Here is a 17,353-nt window from a genome sequence, read left to right on the forward strand (position 1 = left end):
GTTTTATTATGATACTTTCATGCTTCTATAATTATATTGCAAATAATTCTAGTAATTAGAATGTATAAATAAATATACAAAATCTATAGATTGATGCTTTATATGCCAAATTTTTGACAAGGCAAAAAAGATTATGCCTATAATATAGAGAATTAAAATATACTACTTAATATTTTATTAAGAAGTAGAAAAATTCCAAGATAGAAAATAAAATTTTTAAAAAAGATAATGTATTGAAAAACAAGTTTGCTAAGCAATATTTTAAACTATCTCATTGGACTTTTATACTATACCATCTAATAAAAAAGCATATTTCTTTTGAACCATTTTTGCTTATTTTTTTAGTATAGTTTTATTTATGATAAAAAAGCCTTAAATTTCTATATTTTTTTAATTGATTTAATACCTCTACTTTATTTCTTCATGAAAAAATTGCTAAGTATCATAAAGAATTATTAGTATAAAAGTCAAAAATTTACACAAAGAAGTTATAAATAGATGATTTTTATCCTCTATTAAAGTCATCTATAAATTCTATTAATATAAAAACTTATTAAATGTCATAAAATTTTGATAGTATCTAATGTTATAAAATCTTCAAAACATCTTGTTATTTTAGAATTATTGTGGTTCAAAAAAGATAATTCTTAAATAGAAATATTTATAAATATTCATTCAAAAAGTGGTTACAATAGAATATTTGAGTAATATAAAAGAATATTAAGATATATTTGTGAAAAAAAATGATAACACACTTCTAAAATATTGACCTTATGATTGCATAGTTCATCTTTAAGAAAAATTTTAAGTATCTATTGCAATTTACAACTTGTATAACAAACTTTTTTCTTCAAAAATCTTACTAAGGATAATTTGTATCATTAAAAACCTCTTGCAAGTGTACTAATTTTTTTTTGTAAGTAAAATAGATGGATCTTATAAATATTTAAAGATTATTGCCATCTCTACAAATTAATCATTAAGAATTTTTATCTTTTGTCTTTGATATTAGAAATTTTTGACCAATTGTTTTAAAGTAGGATCTATATTTAAAAATATCTATAAAAGCCTTTAATTTTTACTCTTATTAAAAATAAATAAAATATTTTTAGAAGATTATACTTAAAACTAACTATGGCCATTTAAATACAATATTAAGTCTTGTACTAATGCTCCAACTACTTCCTAAAATTTAATAAAAGATGCATTTTATAAATTTTAGATAATATTTTAGTAATTTATTAAGATTATATTCTCATATCTTTTATAAATATAAAAAACATAAAAAACATAATAATGTTATATTACAAGAACTTAGACATAGAAGACTATATATTAAGATGAAAATAAATGTATTTCACACAATTCAAATGGAGTTTTTGGAATGTATCATCTCAAATGATAGCTTGTAAATATATTCTAAGTATATACAAACTATTATAGATTCAACAACTTTGAGTATAGTATAGAATGTGCAACATATTTTAAAATTTAAAAAGTAATATTAAATATTTATTAAGAAATATTTATAAAACTTATTGAAATATATATATATTTATATATACAAGATTAATATAGTGAGATTAAAATAAATTAAAAATATCAAAAAAATAATTATTGAAACTAAAAGAAAAGTTTTTTAAATGCTCAAAGAAAATTATCAAAAATAAAAAATAAATGAGAATTTTTTATTTTATAACTCAAAGATTTGATTTATTTTATTTCAAAAAATAGTATTTATTCTTAATTATAAGCAATATTTTTTTCTTATGTTGTATAATAAGAGTATTTAAACAAAACTAAATATTCTTGTGGTTTTTTAAGACAACATGTGATAACAAATATAAATTATAACAAAGACATAATAAAATTAAACTTGATACAAATAATGGTGCATAAATCACTATAAAAAAATTCTTTAAAAATTCTAAATAATACAAAATAGAAGCTTTAAAAAATTCATCTTAAATCTTAGAATCCTTTTTCTACATCTTTATTTAATTTTAGTTTTTTCTTTGTAAGTTCATTATATGAAGAGAGCAATAACTTAAAAGATTTTTTCATAGGTATCTAAAAATACTTTATAAAATCAAAATTAGAAATTAAATATCACATGTAATTTTTAGAATTTTTTTCTTTATGATGGTTTTTATTTTCTTAAAATCCATCTATAATTTTTTTTTAAATTTGAAATAATATATTACAAAATCTATACTTGAAGTGTATAAAATATAATTTTTTTATCCTAATATAAAATCTTACATCTCTTAGTCTTTTAACACAAAGCATATATAATTTTATGTCTTTTATATTTATAAAATAAACAAGAATATTATTTATATAAGTATAATATAATTTTATAAAATAATATTAAGTATATTATGTGTTACATTTTAAATTGCAAGTATAGCATTTATGATTCTAAAAATTATAGAATTATATTTTAAATGGTCATACCTTATTTAAAATCCAACTTATTTTACATATGTTTTTGCTATTTACTAGATTATAGGTTCTTTATAAATTAACTTTTATGCAAATTATAACTTTACATAAGTTTTTATAACGTCTTAATATTAAATTAAAAAGATAATGAATATCTAAAATAAATTTATTTAATCTACAATATCCTACTCATATGTATAAAAATTTATATTATTCTTTCATAAAATTTGATATAGATATAGAAAAAATTGAATATCAAATAAAATTCCATATAATATTTTTGTTAATATATTTCTTGAAGAAAATTAATATTTTTACAACACATTATAAATTTTTCCTAATAGTGTTTGATATTTGTTTTTGAAGTTAATGTCTAGTTATGAGAAAAAATTTAAAGCAAAATATTAGTATTTTTTTTCAAATGCATCTTAATATTTCTTATATTTCTTTAGAATTTTTCTAACGATTATACTTATATGAAGATTTAATTCTTTGTTGAAACATATTCTATAAGTTTCTTACTTTTAGAGAACCATGATAGAAGTAACTTATAATTTGGTATTGAGGCCATAAGCCTTATGATCCATAGTAAGCTTCTACAAGACCTTCTTAGTAGCTAATATATGAAAAACAAAGAATAAATTTATCATATTTAGTCTTATTAATGTCTTTGTTGTATTCAAATACTAATTTAATAGTTATTCTAATTCTTTTCTATCTTATATTTATTTCTTCATAGCTTATTTTGTCTCTTTTTAAGTGGCACACAAGTTATTTATCTTTTTTAAATTTTTCTAAATTTATTTTCTTAACATCTATATTTTATTATTATACATTTTTTTAAATATATTTTCTTTTTTTTAAAAAATTATTTTTCTTTTAAAAAAACTTCTTTTTGAACAATATTAGATAATATTTTACGGATCTCTATAACTTAGGTAGTCTTTTTTGTTAACATAGAATTTTTTCTTGTGTTTTAAGAGACTTGAATCAAAGAATTTCAGTCTAATAATTGAGAGTTAAGTAATTTGAGAAAAACTTTCTTCACATATTATAATAATTCATAAAAAAATTGATTGACAAAGTTCAATATTATTCCAATACAATGTTTAATTTTAATATGTTACAAGTTCTTATTTGGTTGTCACAAGGTTAAAAAATCATGTTGTTAAAGCAAAATTACTAATAGAAGACCATAGATATATTTTCTAAATATATTTTTTAAATTTCAATAGTAGCAATTTCTATTGAAAATTTAGTACATAACGAGTTTGAGGTCAATGATTATAAAAGGTAGGCATTGATCTTTATTTATTCATGGTCTTTAATTGATCTTTAACTGTATATAAATTTATTATATTATACAAATCTAAATTGCATTAAAATTGGTTATGCAAATGGTAGAAGATATATATATATATGTATATATATATATATACATATACATACTATTAATATGCTTCATCTTTAAATCCAAGCAAAGTAGTATATTCACAAATGCAGTAGAGAAGAAATAAGCAAAAATTATTATGTAATTTTTTGCAATGTTTCTTGTACAATCATACATCTATTTGACAACATAAAAAAATTGTGTCTTGTTTTTTTAGAAGATTTGTATAAAACTGTATGTTTTTTTAGTATGGTTTGTGGACTCAATCAAAGAGTGTGTGTATGTATATCCCAAAACCATTCGCAAGGCTTGCATAATGTTCAGAATGCAACTGGTTGCGGTAGGCTAATTAAACGCATCATCAAATGGATATTCCGTGAGAAGATGTGGATATTCCACGCAGGCTGGAGTCTGCGGAAGCATTATGGCCAACGTTGAGATCAGGCTTTGTGAGCCACAGCTACCTACCGCCTCATAGCACACACAACCCATTGTCGAAGGTCCCCCAGTCTAGTCAAGCTCGCGTCATAGCAAAACCCCCCACTCGGACAGCAGCTTGTGAACTTTAATGCAGCTAAAGGACCCCGAACATTTCTCACTCGAAGCCACATGGTAGTTTAAACTGGACAAAGCTCCCTGGCTCCATGTCACCACTGCCATATCCTCTCCTACCACATAATATATAGATGTGTATGTTGCGACCTAGAAGCTCTTGGTAGCTTGTAGCAATCTGAGTGAGTTCTCAATGTTAGAGTCCGTCTACGGAACCTACTGAAGCTTGTGTAGTTGAAACCACCAGTGTCTGCTCCAGACATGGCGAGTGTTGGAGCTTCCAGTGTATGGCACTGTATCCTGCTGTTGGCGATGGTGGTCTTGACCGGAGAAGGCGCGCGTGCTAAGCGGATTCTGCACACCGAGGTGGGTATTTAGTTCGTAGACACCTTTATCAAATGCTCTCGCCTAGAATGCATTCCTCCTTTCTATGGGTGTTTCTGTCGTAGGGTTGACAATGCTGGTGATAAGAGTCGCGTTTGGTCGTGTGCAGGCTCCTAGCCCATCGCAGGGAGTGTGTTCTAATCCACCCACTGTCTCCAACGTCAGCCTGGAGGCCTACTCGGGCGTCTGGTATGAGATTGGAAGCACCGCACTTGTGAAGGCAAGAATCGAGCGCGACTTGATTTGCGCAACCGCGCGGTACTCGGTGATCCCAGACGGCGACCTCGCTGGCTCTATCCGGGTGCGTAACGAAGGATACAACATCAGAACTGGTGAGTTCGCGCATGCTATCGGGACTGCCACGGTTGTCAGCCCTGGCCGACTGGAGGTGAAATTCTTCCCCGGTGCCCCTGGAGGTGACTACCGCATTATTTACTTGTCAGGTAAAGCTGAGGATAAGTACAATGTAGCGATTGTGTATAGTTGCGATGAGAGTGTTCCAGGCGGATCCCAGTCGCTGTTTATCCTGTCCCGCGAGCCGGAGCTTGACGACGAGGACGATGACGACGACGACTATGACGATGACGATGAAACCCTGTCAAGGCTTTTGAATTTTGTGCGCGACCTAGGCATAGTTTTTGAGCCAAATAATGAGTTCATCTTAACTCCTCAAGACCCCATTACATGCGGACGAAATGGATATGATGATTAATCAACAAGCAGCTAGGGTGACGTGCGTGTCATTGTGAGAAAAAGGTGCTTAGACTATCGTCAAAACCTGTTGCGAAAAAAAACTCTTGGCAATGCAGATGCCCTGGGGCATGGATGTAAAAATTCAATGTCCTGTATGTATTGTCCATCTTCAATAAAACACACTGTAAGTTTTGACAACTCGTATGCAACATGTACCATGGTATTTAGACTCCAAATACAACAGTTTGTGTAGCAATTTCATTATTGCTTCATTTACGGAGTATACATTTCGTAACCATTTACATTCTTCGTAGTTGGTACTGTTCTAAATCTCATAAACATTTGTCAAAATAATTTTCAAGAAAAACACTACCTCCAAGGCAGTGTGGAGTGATAGAGCTGGCTATATTGACAGTGGCAATTGAACAAACCTTTAGCGCCATTACAGTGCATATAGATTCTCCGTGCTCTCATGAACAGAATTGGATCTAGAAACACCCATCGGCCTTGAACTAACGCTGGACTCTAGCGCATCTTCGTAATGCGCGCTCTCTTCCAAGGCTCGTTCTTCAGTGAGAAGGCACTCGGGTGTGTAAGCTTCAATAATTTTGCGCATAGGTGGAGACTCTTTAACATCCTCACTGGCGATGGCGAGAGAGATGACATTGAAGGAAGGGTAGTAGTTCATCTTACACATAGAGGCGAAGAAGATTGTGAAGAGCGGAAGGATGATCACTAGCACTGCGTATGGAAACTTCTTAATTCCCATGTATCCCATCATCGTGACCTGTCCGATAAACAACGCTGCGACAATTCGCGAGTGGATGTGTGGCCACATGCGCCCGCCGCTCTCAAACGCCGGGACATACACCTTCAAAGCCTACAGGAGATTTGAAATAGACAGATAAAAACCTGGTCTCTTACAAAAAAATGGATTTTCAATATTTTGTGTCCACAACTAAATTTCAATGCCTGTTGATACTGACCTGATTGCGGAGGACAACGTAGCCGATGGCGAAGTATAGGAGAGCGAACAGGAGAATCATGGGCGCGATTACGGCGTAGGCCATGGAGATCATCAAAATGAGAATGTCATTGGGCACTAAATTATGGTATTCGAATGGTCCAGGCTCCCATGCCTCCTCCAGCTCCTTCTGAGTCTTGCAGAAAAATGTTTTCTTTAGGTGATAGACGGCCAGCGGCACAACACGCGATAGTTCCAACCCGTAGCCAACAAAGAACCTGCCAAGAGATTTTTTGTTACATAGATAAACGAATGAAAAATAAGAGGAACATGAGATTTGCAATAGAGAGGAATGGGAAGATAGCTCGCCGTTAAAATAAAATAAAAGAACTAAAAAGAACTAAAAACTAAAAAAATTAAAAATTAAAAAAGTAGATAGATTGCTCTAGAGTAGGAAATGTTGATGCAAGGGCTTACTGAAGGGCAACGAAAGTGATGAAGTATGCCGCGACAGGGGGCAGCTTGCTCCCAAACAGGGACACAACGCTGCTAACGGAGAAGTTCTTGGAGTTGAATAGCGTTTGGAATCCAGCGAGAGAGGAGAAGACCGTCCCAAAAAGTGTGACTCCAAGGAACACGTTGAAGACGATGAAATAGAAATACTTCCCAGACGCTCCTCGAACCACATGGCTTTGAGAGGGTATGCCTTCCATTCTTGATAATGCCATCAAGAGAGATGGCAGCAGGCTCAGGAAAATGATAAGGGCAATCTGAGGTAAAAAAGCCTACAACCAACGCAAGAAAGTCCACGATAAATTTCCGTCCAAGCCTTCCATCATCCCAAAAGAGGCAATTTCACACAAACCTGCTTCAATTAAGATTTAGGGCTCACCTGCAGAACCGTGTTGATGGGAGGATATTCGACGATGACCTTGAGGAAGGGGAGGAACTTGACGAGATTGTCGAGAGTGGTGAAGGAAGAAATCAGTGCAATAGGAATCATGTAAAACAAGACTGTCATGAAAACTGCGAAGTAGACAAGACCTTGGCGAATCAGTCGTTCATAGACGGACTTGTGCAGGTTTTTCCAGACAACCTCACGGGGCTCCGGCGCTGGGTAAACTTGCCACTGCATGGCGTATGGCGCATGCACAGCCTGAAGAATGTGAATGAAGTTAGGTTACATACAAGAATGACGGACGATGAGGCAAACAACATCGTCTACCAGGGCACCATGATCTCAGATATGAGAGTACGCCTGCAACGAGTACCTGTGCAGCTTCTGCAGCAGCTCGCCGGTTGTTAAAGAATACAAAAGCTGCAGGGAGCTGCTCCTCCTTGAGAGTCCTTTGCTGCTCAGCCTCCACTGCGCGCCCAATTTCTCTCACTTGCTCCTCGTAAAAGTTGATAGAGTCTACCTTCGGACCAAATAGTCCCAGGAAATATAGTCTGTGCATTGGGCGAATCCCTTCAGGCTTTGCCGTCACCTTCGACTCCTCATGTACCGCTTCGGCATGCTCCAAATTCCTCTTCGCCGCTTGATACTTCGTCCACATCTTCGTCAGCTGTTTCCGACAGAAACGAATCCTCAGTAAAGAAATTTGTCAACCGCAATCCGTAGACCAAGCCTAATGTGATCGTCTAAGAAATTGCAAAACACGATATTCAAGCTAAAAATCCTGAACCTGGAAAATTTTCCTTCTACCTTCTTGAGGTTACAAACGATTAGGCAATTCTCGTAAGTGTCCGGGTGGATTTTTCTGAAGAAGGCGTTGACTTGCTCCCGTCTTGACATGCCCTTCGGCTTAGGGGGGATGTCACGAACCAGACAAGAAAATTGCTGAGGTGCAGGTTTCTCATGCGCTTGCTCTTTTCCCCGCAAGTGAATCATCTTCTTGTAATGCTTAACCAGAACACAGTATGTCATAATTGATACCCAGTAGGTGCCGACAAGAAATGCCCAGAGCTTCTTAGTTCCTTCCTGTGTAACCAAAACCACAATGTCGAATCATTACGATCCGAGGCGCACGAAGTTCTGAACCGAAACTCACAAAGATGTAGTAAGGGACACACTGACCTCAACATTGCCCATAGCGAGATTGTCGAACCCATCGTAAGTCATATTAGGATCCAGCTGGAAAGCGTCTGCATTAGACTTGCTTTTCGCTGCGATGGGAATGAGCACCGGGATACAAAAGAGTGACGAATATCCAAAGATCTCCAGAACTGTTCGTCACATTGTTAACATCCCAAGAGCAGCGCAAATCAGTGCATAAGAGTCTCAGTTTATGTCGATAATAGCTGATTCGAATCCCTGAAATGGAATGCATAATCGTTCTAACGATTTTTCTTTCAGGATGGAATTTCGGCCGCACCGAAGCTAGCCCTCGGCCATCATTCCTCTTAACGCTCAAAAACAACACAGCGGCAACAATTCGAAAAATTCTTAGCACTTGTGAGGAACTCACTGCATACGAAGAAGTTGAGGTATATGGCAGCGTCTAAGCCAGCCACCCGAACGAGCTCCGCATCGGACGTAAAAATCGCCTCATACAACCACGTGAACGGATTCCGCGTACTTGCAGCTGCTGTCGGCCCCTCACCAGATATTATTCGCGACGAATAGTAGATATTGTGGTTTACTTTCCATTTTGACAAAATACTGAACGCAAACACCAGACCACAGAAAATACCGAACGAGGTCAGGAGAGATGTGATGAACGCCGAAGTGGCCGTCATGTTGCTCGCTTCTTTATCTACTTCTGCTCAGTTGTCAAGGATCCTAGGAGTGGCTCAAACTTCGAACATGAAATTCTTTCTACGGCTCCACGCCTTCATCTCTCCCGAAACCACTCATTGTAGCTCCAGCCCCTTCGGCGTTACACAATTACCCGAGTCACTAACAAAACAGGAAGAATGGAGAATTAGAAGGGGAATACACAGGAGTATAAAAATAATGAAGAATTCTAAAAACCTTCAGATAACATCTATATCCACAATCTGAATGAAATCAAAATGCTTTTGGACTCAATTCTAGAATAAATGCATACCCAAAACTTAAGAATACCGGCTGCTGCCTCCACTAAAAACGAATGCATCGGTTTCCGAACACGATGGGAACATTTTGGCTTCGACTTGACGCTCTCTGCACCAGAAATGCGGTGATGCGTCGCCTTCATTACGACCTTGCGCGCACCTAGCCAGTGTCTCACCTGGAATCCGAAACTCAAATTTGAGGACGACGGTTTAATCCCAGACACTTTGCAACTCTGATTCACACAGCAGCACTAGAGCGGATACGTTCTGCCCGTCGAAGCTGCTCACATATACTGGGTATTCACGGCCTGTGATCAGCTTCCACCAAACCAACAACAAGACCAGGCGCGAGCGTTTAGTCCAACCCCAGCCCTCTGCAATCACCAGTTATTCTCCAAATAACAATGATGCAGTTTGAGTTTCGCCAGTGCACCTCAGGTTCCGAAGAACTGTAGTTGTTTCTGTTCTACCGAATCAGAACTCTGTAGCGGCACGCAAGCCACGCACCATTCTAAACTCAACTGGGAGGAATGCAAGCTACACTTGCCGAAGCGGACCAGGATGGCCGTCCGTAAGAGGCAACATGCACATATTCATCCCGGAGAGGGATGACTCCAAACATTGGCCAACACACCCACCGCAGGACAGGGTCTACAGGGTTCGGATCGCAAAATCCGGAGGAGCAAAACCACCCACAAGCCAAACGATCCTTTCTGGCGGATACCATTTACTGTCATTCCCTGGCTCTTGCTCGACACCCAAGAAGTGCTAGAGAGAGGAGGAGAACGAGATCAGTCACATACCAATGACCCTTCAAGTCGCGCAAGAGAAGGAGAGGGATGCGGATCAAGCAGAGGTTGCTGATTCACGCGACGCCACTGCCGCCCCAACATCGTCGGCACATCTGTCGCCCCTAATAAGCGACGCATGAGTTCCTCCTGACCTCCCATCACACTTGCAGCTCCTTTCCAGCGACAAGAAGAAGCGGAAACCAAGTTGACTTCAACAATTGCCAGGTGGAAACGCGATTGATCGACGTACACTCGCAAGCACTGACCCACATATAAACACACACAGTGCGACGTTGTCTCGGGCGGCGTTGGCCTGAGTCGGTGTAATTGTCAGGGATGTCTACATTCTCCGCTTGTCGCCACGCAATGTATTTACTTCCCACACCATTTTGTGTCAATCTACACACCCACCCATGTAAAGTTATTCTCAGTCATCAGCCTCGATCCAATCCCCGCGACCGAATCTTCTCGGAGATTCTTCAACGAAAGTGAATAGCAAGTCTCATTCCGAAATTCGACATTAAAAAGGCACAAGATGGCAGAAAAAGGCAGGCTTGTGGTGAGCCCCATTTGAACACTCTGGCAGTGCCCATGCGGGGGCAGGCGCGGGCTGGGCCGGTTAGCCATAGCTTCATATCTGCCTCCGCCGCTCCATCTCGGCATAAGCCATATGGCATCTCTTGGAGGGGACGCCCCTTTCCCTTCTTCAACGGGGTTTAGTGACTTTCACCCCCAACTAGTGCGATATTTCTCTTGTTTTTTTCCTAATTTTGGTTTAATGGTTTATTGTTGTGAAGTTTTTTCTATGTATGTGATCAAAGTTCATCCAAATTGGACTTGTTGTTGGTTTGTATGTTGTCTTGAAACTTTAACAAATTCACATTGTGCATGTATGGTTTACTTTCACCATGTGTATTCTATGTATGGTCTTACTAATTTCAAAGTCGATCTAATACTTCAATTTTATATTAATATAATGAATTTCTTTCTTCTCCTCCTTTTTGATGTTTTAGTGGGTAGTAGATGGATTCAATTATTTTAGGGTTTTAACAGTCAGAAATTACACAAATACCACCTAGCATTAAAATTTAATCAAGACATTTATTAAGGAGCTATGTTTAGTTTACTTAGAATTTCATAAATTTTGTTTGAAATGTTATAAAATTTTGAAGTCTTAATAAATAAATACTCTAAAAAATAAATTTCTAAATCACACAATACTAATATGTATGATAATTATTGATTTTATACAAATAAGTTGCTGGACCTTTTATTTTTTAAAGATAAAATAAAAAAATAAAAATTATTTGTATACATATTTTAAAAATAATTGATACAAAAGCAGTATTTATGTAATGCTACTTTAAAAAATTCTACTTTAAAAAATTCTATGCATAGTTTTGTTATATATTTATGAATATATATATATATATATATATTTATGAATATATATATATATATTCACACATAAAGTACTAATAATATATGAAATTATTAAAATTTAAATATTATATAGATTTAGTAATAGTAACCTAAATCTTGATATTTATTGTTGAGTTATTGTCACTTTTAAAAATAAAAACATATTACGGAATTTTAAAATTATATATGTACATATATTTTGTTTTTTTGGAGAAATAAAGTGTAGATTGTATCTAAATTTTGACAATTTAACATGTGAATTCTTTCAACAATTCAATGTTATATTTTGTATATAGCAGATTTTACAAGACCAAATCAGATTTTTTTATTTATTTTTTGATTTTTTATTACATTATGTTTTTGTATAAAAACAGTTAATAGATATTTTTAAAAATCTAAAATCAAGAAATTACAATAATGAACTACAATTTTTTATTTTTCATTTTCATTTATATTTCCAATAACTATCAAATTAATTTTCTAAATTTTCTCACAATTTTTTATTCTATTTTATAATTTTCTGATATTATGTTTTAATATTCCAACTTGGATATATTTAAGAATAACAAGTCAAGCATATTCTATAGCTTTATGTATTTTTTAACATTGAAGATAAGAAATCAAAACATTGTGCAGAAAGTCTTCAAATTGTTTTCTATTACATTTTACATTGCAATGAAATAAGTAAATTTTAAAAATTCAATATTTTATAGTTTAATGAAATTAATATAATTTAATTTTTAATATGGTGGAAATTATGAAACAATAAATATATATAACACAATTTTTTCCATTGGTTATTATATTTAGGTGTGAAATAAAAATATAGCAAAATCATACAATGTAGATTGCATTTTAAAAGAAATGTTCTTACTATTATTCAAAAAAACCTTTTGGTAACTATATATTTTTATTATTTTCAATGATTTCATATATATTATTTTTAAATCTATACTTTACTATTTATTAATACATGTAACATCTATATTCTTTAAAAATCCTTTAAATTTATCTATTCTATTTAATTTATTTTCTTTACAATACAATAAAAATTTCTCAATATGTAATACAACCTTGATAACTTATTTCTACATTTTGCAATACTATAAAATCCATTATTATTATCATTAAAGGAAATTCTCTTTTTTTATCAATTTTTTTAAATCATTGAAATTTATCTATATTTTAGTTTATTTATTATTTAATCTATTAATTCCAATTAATTTTAGAAATAAATTACATATATTATAAGTTATTAAAGTATGCCTTGTACATTATATAATTTCAACTAGGTCTATAATCTATATCTTAAAGAGATCATATAATAAATAATTATAATAATAATAATAATAATAATAATAATCTTTAAATCTTTCAAGACAAGTATGTACAAAATTACCTTAATGTTTTTTTACATAAATAAGACTTACTCCACTCACTACAAACTTCCAACTAACAAGTAAATAGTTTTGAATAAACTTTCATAATTACAATAAAAAATCTTTATATTTATCTATTTTTAAAACCTCAAAATTTAATGTTTATTTATCTAAGAATATATGTAAATGCTTGATTTGATACATTGTTGTGTTATGTGAAAATAAAAATTGAGAATGCTTTAGTCATTTGGTTGTAGAAGAATTTGAACTTACCTTGAAGTTTGATTTACAATCCAAAATAATATATAAGGTGTTTAGAAACATCTTTTAGCAACCTTGAAAACCCTAAATAAATTTTTGACATGGACATATATAGGTATTCTAATAAATACCTATATGATTAGGTAGGAGTAGATAAAACTAGATAAAAGTAGGTTAATTTCATTACACCTTCTAAAGAAGCTTCTTAAAAGCTTCATAGACGATACTTTGACTATACATATGTTTGTAGTTGATTGGTTGGTTAGAAACTTGATCAACAAGTTAACTACATATTGGTAGCTTGTACAACAAGCTAATTATGTGGCGTAAATATAGAAAACTTGCTTTGCAAGTTAAGATACATGTCTTGCAAAGTCAATACGTTTTGGAGGTCCTATAGAACATTGCCACATAGCTCTTAATTAAGAATATATATGGAGGCAAGAAAGAAGCCTTTTTCACTCTTATCAATGTCTTTTTAGTCCTTAGTCTTGTTTCAAGACTTTCTAGTCTTGTTTTTGGCAATAGCCATTTTAGATTAATATATTATCATCTTTGAATGACTTTCTAGTTCTCTTTAGTGACATAAGAGTATATTGAGGATTTTCTTTCTTTGAGATTCATATCCTTGACAATTAGGTAAGAATGCTAACCTATTGTTTCTATCTTATTTTAGAAGTACGTGGATTATCTCACTTCTATTGTTGTATTTTGAAGGTTGTGGACTACTCACCTTTAAACAAAAAATCTTATTTTCTAACATTGATTTTTTCTTCAAAGAGAGTGGATTATCCCTCTTCAAGAAGTGCTCTCTCTTAATTTGTACCTTTAAGGAAAAAAGAATTGTGACTCTTTTATGATTTGAATTCATTCTCAAAAGTATTTACGACCACATTTGGAAAAAATAATTAAGAAAGAGTAGCAGAGACCAAGTTCTTATCTTTATAGCAAAGATCATAGTCAACTATCATATATGTTGTTGAATTCTAAAACCTGTCATAGACACCAAAATACAGACTCGAGATCTAACAAGAAGTTCAAGAAGAACTAGCAAGAACTAGATTAATCAAATGAATACAAGAACAACACCAGAGAGGTGAGCTAGAGCTCCAAGAGATGTGTTGTCGAGACTGAAGAACTCTTCAGCCTCGATTCTAATATATACTCCTATTTAGGAAGCTTTTCAAGCAACTTCTATCAACTAAGAAGCTTCTAGAAGGTTTCAGAGACTTGCTTCTATAAGGTTCTAGAAACTTATCTCTAGAAGGTTCTAAGGACTATGTCCCTAACATCTTCTACCAACTAAGAAGCTTCTAGAAGGTTCCGGAGACTTGCTTCTAGAAGGTTCTAGAAACTTGTCTCTAGAAGGTTCTAAGGACTATGTCCCTAATATCACCTCCTCCTTTAGCTTCGAGGTCTCTGAGAAGCAATGTTGTTGTTAATCAGTACCAACACAAGAAAATGAAGATCTGTCGCATAACGTCTGCTATGAACTCCAACTGTTGTTCACGAGGTAAGTGGTTCATCGGCCCTTAAAGCCAACGGTAGTGGCCCACTCCTTCAACTTCTGACCAAGCATGAACTTCCGTGTCCTCATTGTGAAATTGTCCTGCAAACACGCCTTTTGGCTGACCATCGTAAGTAGGCTCAGACTCAAATACAATCACTAGTGATCGGTTACTCGGTATCTTTCGTCATCATCATGGTGTAGGTGGTTCTTCATCTCGGGGTCGCCTTTGTGAGCTAGTCGGTTGAGATAATCTAACTGGCATAGTATCTATCTCTTGGCTATCCATATCAGAAGACCAAACTATGGCTACTGAAAAAATTCTATTTTATCTTGGAGAAAATAACTACATCAACTACGAATTTTGGTGGTGCTCTCTCCTTTTTTTATATTCTTGGATGAGCAAACTTCAGAAGGAAGCTATCGTCGAACCAGCTTAGGTTTATGAGGATGTTGTTGATGAAACTCCTGTACCTTTTGCGGCGCATTGGCGAGATTTTTAGCTAGCTCCCACGTTCGCTCATTAATGTCGTAGCCGCACCAATGAACAAGATACTCCAACTTGTCCCACCTTCGCCGTGAATCCAGTATCTTTTCAACCTCGTATTCCTCATGATTCTCGATCTCAATACTAGGTGGCAGACATTGCACACTTCCAGAAAAAGACGACTCTCGATAAGGCTCCAATAGAGAAACATGAAAGACTGGATGTACCTTCATAGAAGCCGGTAATTCCAGATGGTATGCCATTGGATTGATTTGCTTTTGGATGATAAATGGTTCCAATCTTCGATAGTCCAACTTATCACATGGTCGCTTGGTCTTGATGTTCCGTTGAAGAAGCCATGTTTTATCTCCAATTTTGAAAGTAGGTACTTGATTTCGAAATCTATCTGCAGATGCCTTGTAGGATTCTTGAGCGGATTATAATTGAAGCTTCAACATATTTTGAAGCTCTGATAGTTGTTTCGCAAATCCTTCAACTGCTGGATTGTTATTTGTTGACGGACTCAATAAATCAAGCTTTGGATGATACCCATAGTTGAAAAAGAATGGTGTGTATTGAGTCGATGCATGAAAGGTGTTGTTATATGCAAACTCGGCTGGTGGTAGATATATGGTCCAATCGTCTTGCTGATAGTTGATGCTGCATCGTAAGTATTGTTCCAAGACTTGGTTCATCCGTTCCGTTTGGCCATCAGTTTGAGGATGAAAAGCCGAAGAAAGCTTGATATCCACCTTCAGTATCTCAAAGAGAGATCTCGAAAACTTTGATACGAACTGGGTTCATCGATCTGATATGATATCATTTGGAAGTCTATGATATCAATACACATTATCGAGAAAGAAGCTTGCTGTGACTTCACTGGACGATGTCTTCTTGCAAGGGACAAAGTGTGCCATCTTTGTAAGCCGATCTACTACAACAAAGATGCTGGCAAATGAGTTCAATGATGGTAGGTCTATGATGAAGTCCATGGAAATTGAAGACCAGGGTCGACGTGGAATCGGCAATGGTTGTAGGAGTCCATAAGGGCGATATCGAGGATTCTTGGATCTTGAACAAATGTCGTAGGAGAGGACAAAATCTTTCACATGCTTCCACATTTGGGGCCACCAAAAATCTCAAGAAATAAGCTCCAAGGTCTTATTGAATCCAAAATGTCCAGCAGCTGGAAAATCGTGGCAAGATTGAAGAACTCGGAGTCGTGCTGGTCCTTTTGGGATATATAACCGCTCCTCAAAGTATAAAAGATCTCCCTCCACCTTGAACTTGTCGTCATTGGCACGCTGCTTAATATCAATGGCTACTGAATCTTCAATGGTCAGGACACGTATCTGATTCAGGAAGTTAGCATCAATTGGCACAATAGTAGCGCAAAGCTGAAATTGCTCTAGCTTCAGCAATGTTGTACATTGTTGAGCAAAGGCTCCTTCTCTAGCCTTTGGCAGAAGATACGATCTCCTCGATAAGGCATCAGATAGTCCTTGCTACTTTTGAGGTCGATAAGTAATAACAAAATTGAACCTAGATAGCAACATATTCCATCGAGCTTGACGTCGATTTAGAACTCGAGTCGATATGAAATACTCCAAATTCTTATAATCTGTATATACGGTCACCGGTTGTGCAGCTCCATGAAGAAAATGATGCCATTCTTGGAAAGAATCCACTATAGTAAGAAGTTCCTTATCGTGGATCTCATAATTGATTTCAACAGCAAAGAACTTTCGAGAATAGAATGCAACTGGATGGAGCTTCTTGTCTTCTCCCATTTGTGAAAGTACAGCTCCCAAAGCAAAATCCGAAGCATCAGTTTCTAAATAAAAGGCCTTTATAAAGTCTGGATGTACCAAGATTGGAGCCGTAGTAAATGCGGTCTTTAGGTCTTGAAACGCCTTCTTTGCTAGAGGTCCCTATTCCAGCTTATCCTTGCATGTCAACCGAGTGAGAGGAGAAGCAACTTGAGAGTAATTCTTGATGAAGATCTGATAGAAGTTGACAAAGCCAAGAAAGCATTGTATGTC

At 34.8% G+C, this 17,353-nt stretch overlaps 2 protein-coding genes across 3 annotated transcripts; one reads left to right on the forward strand and one right to left on the reverse strand.

Moving 5' to 3' along the window:
• The first annotated feature begins 4,559 nt into the window (after window positions 1-4,559).
• On the forward strand, window positions 4,560-5,662 carry LOC112288718 (uncharacterized). The gene is made up of 2 exons (XM_024533217.3): window positions 4,560-4,753; window positions 4,881-5,662. The coding sequence occupies exons 1-2, from the start codon at window positions 4,649-4,651 to the stop codon at window positions 5,481-5,483; spliced, it is 708 nt and encodes a 235-aa protein (XP_024388985.1). The 5' UTR covers window positions 4,560-4,648; the 3' UTR covers window positions 5,484-5,662.
• A 7-nt stretch (window positions 5,663-5,669) lies between these two features.
• Window positions 5,670-10,847, reverse strand: LOC112288717 (hyperosmolality-gated Ca2+ permeable channel 3.1). 2 transcript variants are annotated; one of them, XM_090254290.1, is made up of 10 exons: window positions 9,898-10,606; window positions 9,479-9,772; window positions 8,897-9,327; window positions 8,506-8,654; window positions 8,134-8,409; window positions 7,700-7,993; window positions 7,321-7,584; window positions 6,906-7,213; window positions 6,451-6,706; window positions 5,670-6,344 (listed from the first exon to the last, which is right to left on the reverse strand). In XM_090254290.1, exons 3-10 carry the CDS (start codon window positions 9,165-9,167, stop codon window positions 5,907-5,909), a joined length of 2,256 nt encoding a protein of 751 aa, XP_090110416.1. In that variant the 5' UTR covers window positions 9,168-9,327; window positions 9,479-9,772; window positions 9,898-10,606; the 3' UTR covers window positions 5,670-5,906. The 2 variants fall into 2 exon arrangements, with proteins under 2 accessions (XP_090110416.1, XP_024388983.1); XM_024533215.3 differs by having other exon boundaries at window positions 9,479-10,847.
• Between the last annotated feature and the right edge of the window lie 6,506 nt (window positions 10,848-17,353).

The sequence above is a fragment of the Physcomitrium patens genome, chromosome 11, assembly GCF_059467195.1.
Source record: "Physcomitrium patens ecotype Gransden chromosome 11, ASM5946719v1, whole genome shotgun sequence".
Taxonomy (NCBI): Eukaryota; Viridiplantae; Streptophyta; class Bryopsida; order Funariales; family Funariaceae; genus Physcomitrium; species Physcomitrium patens.

Coding starts and splice junctions, on each gene's coding strand:
- LOC112288718 (XM_024533217.3), top strand. CDS start 4,649: ATGGCGAGTGTTGGAGCTTCCAGTGTATGGCACTGTATCCTGCTGTTG. Junction 4,754..4,880: donor AGCGGATTCTGCACACCGAG/GTGGGTATTTAG, acceptor GGTCGTGTGCAG/GCTCCTAGCCCATCGCAGGG.
- LOC112288717 (XM_024533215.3), bottom strand. CDS start 9,167: ATGACGGCCACTTCGGCGTTCATCACATCTCTCCTGACCTCGTTCGGT. Junction 7,994..8,133: donor TCGTTTGTAACCTCAAGAAG/GTAGAAGGAAAA, acceptor TGTCGGAAACAG/CTGACGAAGATGTGGACGAA. Junction 7,585..7,699: donor CTGCTGCAGAAGCTGCACAG/GTACTCGTTGCA, acceptor CACATTCTTCAG/GCTGTGCATGCGCCATACGC.